Source organism: Octopus bimaculoides, chromosome 3, assembly GCF_001194135.2.
Source record: "Octopus bimaculoides isolate UCB-OBI-ISO-001 chromosome 3, ASM119413v2, whole genome shotgun sequence".
NCBI classification, from domain to species: Eukaryota; Metazoa; Mollusca; class Cephalopoda; order Octopoda; family Octopodidae; genus Octopus; species Octopus bimaculoides.
Genome location: NC_068983.1, coordinates 98,542,980 through 98,551,278, shown reverse-complemented (window position 1 = coordinate 98,551,278; position 8,299 = coordinate 98,542,980). Strand labels below are relative to the sequence as shown.

Genomic DNA, 8,299 nt, shown 5'->3' with positions numbered 1-8,299 from the left:
ATATAAGGCCAATCTCTCAGCAAAGTCATGGAACGGATAGTCAGAGGGAAAGTAATCGCATTCCTTGAAGAAAATAACAACTCAAATCAACCTTGATTTTCCAAAAGCTTTTGATACAGTGAATCATGGTATGATATGCCACAAACTGCATGATCTCGGCATAGCTGGAAAACTTGGAGTGTGGTTACATGACTTTCTGAAAGATAGAAGTCAGGCAGTAGTGGCCAATGGAGCCACCTCAATGAAAACACAAATAGTGAACGGTGTTACACAGGGCACTGTCTTGGGACCACTGCTTTTCATAGTGGCCCTCCCAGATATGCCCTCAACTGCCTGGATGTCTCATTTCTGTTTGTTTTTTTGTTGTTCAAAAAAAGTTTGTTTTCTATGTTTTCGTTTCTCATTGTTTTTAACGTTTTTTTTATGTCCTGTACCCATATATGCATATATGTATACATATAGATGTAGGTATGTACATATATGTATGGATATACGCATATATTTATAATAATAATAATAATAATAATAATCCTTTCTACTAAAGACACAAGGCCTGAAATTTGTGGTAAGAAGACTAATTGATTACATTACCCCAGTGTTTCACTGGTACTTAATTTGTCGACCTTGAAAGGAGGAAAAGCAAAGTTGACTTTGGCAAAATTTGAACTCAGAGCATGCAGATAGACGAAATGCTGCTAAGCATTTTGCCCAGTGTGCTAATGATTCTGCCAGTTCACTGCCTTCATTGCTTGCTTAATAATAATGGGTCAAAAGATTTTGCTGTATTTCTATAACCTTGTCACTGACACTTTCATCTCCATTTTTTTTTTCTTTTTACACTTAATAGTATATAATATAATAGAAAAAAAAAGAAAAAAACAAACACAAGTGAAGATAATGATGAATATAACAATATAACAGTACATCGTGAATATAACAATACATTTTTAAATGGCTATCACATCTCTTCTATGATGTATTTCAATACACCTAGTCAGATCAAGCTACTGGTCAAACAAGTACATCACAAATACAATAATTGTTATTCACACTAGCATATTAAACAACCAGGAGCCTTCATTTTCTATGTAACACACATTTACACATGCACATACACACACACATACATGCATATGATATGTAAATCTATATACATTTAATTTTTTTGTCTCTCTCTCTCTTTCCTACTCCTTATAATACATGTTCTATGAATTTTATCACTTTCACCATTCCACTCCTATCAGACAGCCATAAGAAATAAAAGCATGCAAAGATAAGCATCAAATTTCTTGTTTTCCTATTGTAGTCAGGCTTAGATTTGAAACCGCATTAGTTCAGTAATGAGAAATAGGCCACAGTATATCAGATGACTTGCTCTGGATTCTGACTAATAGTATTTCAGCTGCAATCATACAGTTGATGGTTACAAACTGAGATTTGTGCCAAGATCTTGTAGGGAGAGGGACAGGATATGTACAACCTGCACAACACATGTAGCAGAGGTTGAGAGGTCCCAGTGAAGATGGACAAACAGAATTCTTGGTTGCATCTCAACCTCGAGTTAAAAAGAATCACTTTGTCTACAATGCACTTCTCCAAGCATGAACACAGGACATTTCTCAATTCTCATCTCTCCCCACACAAAGATGTAGTTAATCAAATTCTTAACCAACATACATACATAACTCTCATCAAGTAACCAGTAATACCAAGTTCTAAACTATCTTTAATTTTTGTCACATTCATTGACTACTTTACATTCTAATGTTTAAGTTGCCCTTTTAGCCCCCACTTTAATCAATATGTTCCTATTTTCTTTAATATCCTTTTTCTGTCATGGAAGTTTAGGGCCCACTCACTTGTGATGCAGCCATCTAATCCCAATCTCACCACCTACATCAGAAATCTTTCATTCTTACTTTTCTTCCCTGAGAAGTAAAAAGGCCTGATAGACACCCCTTTATGATCTATGCATAGATCATAAACTTCATGTACCAGATACAGATCCTCCACCCCTTCCTTCTCAACACCCCTTCCTTCTCAACACCCCTTCCTTCTCAACACCCCTTCCTTCTCAACACCCCTTCCTTCTCAACACCCCTTCCTTCTCAACACCCCTTCCTTCTCAACACCCCTTCCTTCTCAACACCCCTTCCTTCTCAACACCCCTTCCTTCTCAACACCCCTTCCTTATCAACATTCTGCCAACTGCAGTAATAAAAAAATCATAGTAAACACCCATAACATCAGTAATGCTAATGACGTCAGGGATACTTACTATTTATTGATAATAGTTGTAAATGGCACCCTTTTATAAAAGATACAGCAAGTATTGAAGAATGAATGAACGATGTCAAAGTAAAAGAGGGGACAAACATAATAATGTGCGCAAAACTATCACCTGTTGACAAATCACAGCGTGGTTTTTCTTATTCCTCACAGTGCAGATATCATCAAGCAGTAATGGACCAGCAACCAAACAGCCTTCCCACCAAAGATATAACCCTTCTTCCTGTAGGTTCTAAAACTTGTGGGCTACAACCATACAGAAAAATATGGTGAGAGGTAAATCTGGTGAGATTGTAGAAATGATGGAAATGAGTGGTTGTGTGTTATGTGCAAGAGATAAGATGGAAAGGAACCTCAGCCAAAACTTCTTACAGAAAAGAGATAATAATACAAATTCTTCTGGGTGAGTAATAGTAACAGTAGGAGTAGAGTAGGCAAACTGCTAGCTGAGAAATGAATAGATAAAGTAATTTAGTTAGGGTGTGCAATTGAATAATTAAGATAGGTCAAGTTATAGGCAATTCAACAGGAATTTCTTAATCTCTGAATATGCCTCACAGGCAGAATAGACAGAAACACAGAAGGACCTCTGCTATGAGACTCTACTGCAAACTACCCCAATGATGATTGACAGTGACTTCATCATCATGGTCAGTAACTTCAACAGATAAATCGGCCACCACATTGATGCCTTCTGTGACGTATATGGAGGATATGGATATCATTCAAGAAATGGGGAGGATGTAAGGCTTCTGGAATTCTGCTGTGATGCAACTGTTCCAACAATTTGCTAGATTCACTCCAGGAAACCATCCAATCACCTTATCACCTACCAATTTGGCAAACACACAAGTCAGAAAGATTATATTCCCACTAGGAAACAGTACAGAAAGACTATTGTAAGCATCAAAACTTTTCCTGGTAAAGAATGCACTATGTAATATAAATAAGTGATGAGAGACTTCAGAGTCAGAACTAGGCAGACACAAAAGCAAAGGGTGATATGGAAAAGAAAGATATGGAAATTAAAAGACCCCACAAGTGAGAATAGATTTTAGGGAAATTCTAATCGAAGCATATTACTATAGAGAGAAAGATTTTGATATCAGTTGCATAGATGACAAGTGAGAATTTCTGCAAAATAACATACTTAGAGCTACAGATTATATATGAGGCTGAGGCAAAGCACAGCCTGCCTGAAAGCATTGTGGTGGTGGAATGATAGTGGAGGCGCAATGGCCCAGTGGTTAGGGCAGCGGACTCGCGGTCATAGGATTGCGGTTTTGATTCCTAGACCGGACATTGTGAATGTTTATTGAGCGAGAACACCTAAAGCTCCATGAGGCTCCAGCAGGGGATGGTGGCGAACCCTGCTGTACTCTTTCACTACAACTTTCTCTCGCTCTTTTTTCCTGTTTCTGTTGTGCCTGTAATTCAAAGGGTCAGCCTTGTTACACTGTAGATAGATTTTAGAATTGCAATGCTGCATGATAATGAGATATAGGCTTTGAATGCAGAGGACTTGAGAAGACAGGAAACAAATGAAGTGAGCATGTTCTGTTGGCTGTGTATTGAAAGTGGGCATGACTGACATAGAACAAATGTATTGAGAGAAAAACTGGGCAAAAGAGGAATCTGATGCAGTATGCAAGAAAGAAAACTGCTGCACTGGTATGGATTTGTGTATGGATGAAGACAACTGAAGAAAGAAGAGTTGCCCACTCAATGTGGATGGCACTTGTGGAAGAAGGGACCCCAGGAAGACATGGGACAAAGTGGTGAAGGCTAACTCAGGACCTTGAACCTCATGCAGATGTCAAGGGACTAGGATGACTGGTGATATGTGATTCTCAAGAAAACCCACCCAACTCAGTGAAAGAAAGTTCTAGAAGTGCTGTATGTGTCTGTATATGTGTGTATAAATATATATATATATATATATATTTATATATATATATATATCTCACATGCACACAACTGAGCCTTTTGTCCAGTTTTCTTCTCAAGACATTCCCACTATCATCTCTCTAGCTGCAGTGTTTCCTTGCAGCCACTAATCATTCTTGCTGCCCCAAATCATTTCATTGTTAGTTATCCTTCAGCCATTAATACAGTTTTCTCCACCCACATTTTACATCAATCACATGGCTGAACTACCAAATTTTCCCTCCTTTTTCACCATGATCTCTCTCTCTTTCTCTCTCTTTCTCAATGCACTATGCCTATCTCTCTCCATCCCATATTCTTGCAACCTACCCAGTCACATATCATCTATCTCTCTTTCTCTCTCTCCATCTCTCTCTCATCCTTCTTTTGTCTACTGTACCCCAATATTACTATTCTGTTGCTCTTCACCCCCATGCATCATTGGTTACCCTGCACCCTGTCCAACATTTACTACATTCACTCCTCAAAATTTGTTCTTTATTCATTATATTCACTTTCTTCCACTATTCCACATCTCTCACTCTCCCATATACTCTTGCAACCTCTACCCATCTGCACTTATCGTTCTGTCCCCCTACCCGCACTTCATGTCTACTCATTTTGTTCCTTGAAGGTCAAGGTCAATCCAGACAGCTCATCACCACTATTTTTATTTTTTCCCTGCACTACTCTGATCATCCCCACCTTTCCTTCTATGTCGTCATGTAGCTCCTGTTCCCTCCATTGGTCCCTTCATTCATACTTTACATTTCATACTTCATCTTGCATAAAGCCACTTCTGTTGGAGTTTGTAGTTTTGTAAGATGTATGTTGACATTTCTAAATGCTGTTGTCAGGTAAAAAGCACCCAGTACACACTGTAATGTAGTTGGCATTAGAAAAGGTGTCCACTTAGCATTAGAAAGGGTGTCCATGCCAAAGTAGGAAGTGGAGCATGATACAGTCCTTGGACCTGTCAGATCTGGTCAAACTGTTCAATCCATGCCCGCAGGAAACATGGATACTAAATGCTATTGATGTATATACACTCACATACATATATCTATATACTACTAAAACTTTGTGATTGCTTGCTTGTGTGCTTGCTTGTGTACGTGCTTGTCTGTAATTTAATATGAGCCAAACTGACACATAATGGGAAAATACTCTGAAAGTAAGGTACCCCTGAAATGTGAATACAAACGGCATAGAATAAGTTTCACATAAATCAGACCACGGATTCCCAAGATACACATTTTTTTGGGTGGGGGGGACCTTCTTAAATAGCCTAAATGGCACATAATGGGAAAATACTCCGAAAGTAATACAACCCTAAAAAGTACAAATTGTTTGTACAATGAGTATTTATATTTCAGATTTCTTTAAACAGACAATATTTCAATCATTATAAGTATTTTTAAGTGAATATGATTCGAAAAATATGAGTTGTTTGTAAAGTAAATATTTATATTAAGCTTTCTTTAAGCAGATACTATTTTAATTGTTTAGAAATATTTTTAAATGCTGATTTAAAAAAATATTTTTTGAGATAATAGGAATTTTTTCTAAGATGAATATGATTTTTTATTCTTAGATCATGCCTCAATGAGGAAGGAAGAACACACCTGGTTGGTCTACATATAGTGGGAAGAGTGTGCAGCTAAGGAGAGCCAAAGAAGGTAAGCAAGATAGTGGTGAACACCAACAACAAGATTGGGACAGGCATGGAAATAGAAAGATTGATGAGACTGATAAAGGAAGGGCTGAGCATCTGGCAGAATAGAGGGAAAGAGACAGAAGCAAGAGAGATCAAGAATTTGAAACTCGGAGAGCTGAGCATCTGGTGGAACAGAGGAAAAGAGACAAAAGCAGGAAAGATCATGAATTGGATGCTTGAAACACAAACTTGTAAACCAGACCTATGATGACACAAATGAACTGAAATATTTAAATGAATCATCATAAAATTGACTTTAATTTCAATGCAATGTTGAAATCAGCTTTTATGTTTTATAACTTGAACTGTCAGTGACCCAGTGGGTCATGGGTAGTCTAGTTATAAATGTGAAATGGCGGAATCATTAGAATGTTGGATAGAATGCCTTGTAGTGTTTGTCTTGAAATTCTGTATTCTAAGTTCAAATCCTGCCAAGGTTGACTTTGCCTTCTATTCTGTCAAGCTTGGCACAAGAAGTTTCAGGCCAGTACCAGGATTTTTCCTCCTCCATCATCATCATCATTCAAGCCTGAAGAATAATAAGGTCTGCCAGGTTTAAGATGCCCAAGCCAGCCCATATATCTTGAAGGCATCCTTACAACTCCATCATCAATTGAGAGTCATCCATCCATATATATATGGATGTGTGTATGTATGCATATATGTTGTCACTTCACCCTGAGTATTAATATATATAAGCCAGTACAACCTGTTACATGGTCAGGTTATCGGCAATTAAATTAGCACTTCACCACCCAGTAGCTTATCTGGTGAGCAGGGCTGAAAGATACTCAGCAGGACAAAATCAATATCTGTCAAAAGGATGGATCGACCCAGCATTGGGTCTATGTATTAAGCAAATAATGTTGGTGGATGTATATTTGAGAGGTGAAATGACACACAGTAAGACAACTTTGGGTATGATGAGCTCTTAAAGCTTTCAGTAATGGCAACAGATAGCTTAAATGCATTACACACACACATACATTTGCATGTATGTGTGTATGTTTGTACTCCATGAGTCCTTGCATTATACTGCTTGAGCTGAACAGTGATGTGTTTACATTCCTGATAAACAATGCCTCTTGTCGCTCTGTGGTTCTGAAGACCATCAGAATAAAAAGTTCCTAATTTGAAAAAAACAAATAAGGGTTGGCATCAAGAAAAGCATCTAGCTGTAAAAATGGTTCTTCAATGAATCTTCCTACAAGCCATGCCAGCATGGGAGAGTGGACAGAAAGTAAATGATGTGAAAGGTATTTGAGGGCATACATGGTAAATTAATAAGACTGCTCTAATGTAGAATATACTAAATATATTTAATAAAAATTTGTGCATAAGCTTTCTTATATTATTCTATGAATTGACCTCAAGCTGTGATGACTGCTTCAGTGTAGGGCCAGAATCATTGATATGCCTGTACTAAATAGTCTCTATTAATTTTAGTCATCATCTGGACAATGGCAGCCTTCAGGAGAAACTACGGTATTATGAGGATGGTGATTAGTCTCCATTCAACAACACTCCAAACATAGTAGTCCATGGGATTTAAATGTGGTAAATTTGGAGGTTATAAAGTGTGGTGTTACATGATCATAAAGATTGTTTGACATCCATTCTTGGGTTGCATGGGCTCTTCTATGTACTTAATCCATTCAGGGCTTAACAACTGTCTTCAGCAACTAAATGTATCCAACAGCATTAATTGTAAGACCTCTGTGGAAAGGTGGCATGGCATGATTTTTGTTACTCACCATGCAGTAGCTAGAATTTTAATGCACATCACTCTGGGGACATCAGAAAGGTCCTCACATAACCATCTGTCATTTCTCCTCTTAGACTTTTGGTCTTGGTTGAAATTTTCCTCATTAGAGAAGAACCTTGTTCATAAGGGAATTTAACTTTGGTAAGTTACCACATGGCATGGAGCAAACAATTTTCCTGTGTCTTTGCAAACATTAAATTGGCCTTTCCTTGGTATGTACAACTTGTATTGAATATCCTCTACACCAGAGTTCTGACAGTCCACTCCAGCAACTGAAGCTCCTTGCTGATTTTCCAGAATCATCATTGATGATGATTCTGGCAAACAAGTAAGAGGTAAAAGATTACAAATAATATCTTGTGTTCTTTCATTCATTTTTCATCTTTCTTTTACTTGTTTCAGTCATAAGACCACAGCCATGCTGGGGCACCGTTTTCAAGAATTTTTAGTCAAACAAAATTCCAGTACTTATTTTAAGCTTGATATTTATTCTGTTGTTCTTTTTGCCGAACAGCTAAGTTACAGGAATGAAAACAAGCACAGGTTGTCAGCAGTGGTAGGGGACAGGCACAAATAAAAAGAGAGAGAGAGAGAGAGAGAGA

The 8,299-nt window shown here is 37.7% G+C and overlaps 1 protein-coding gene across 1 annotated transcript in view; it reads left to right on the top strand.

Moving 5' to 3' along the window:
* LOC106877403 (uncharacterized) overlaps positions 1-7,590 on the top strand; it is a 47,523-nt gene extending 39,933 nt beyond the window's left edge. The window contains exon 3 of the mRNA XM_052966344.1: positions 5,810-7,590. Within this exon, the coding sequence (XP_052822304.1) occupies positions 5,810-5,824 (15 nt within the window). The 3' untranslated portion in view covers positions 5,825-7,590. The remainder of the gene's footprint in view (positions 1-5,809) is intronic.
* The last annotated feature ends 709 nt before the right edge of the window (positions 7,591-8,299 follow it).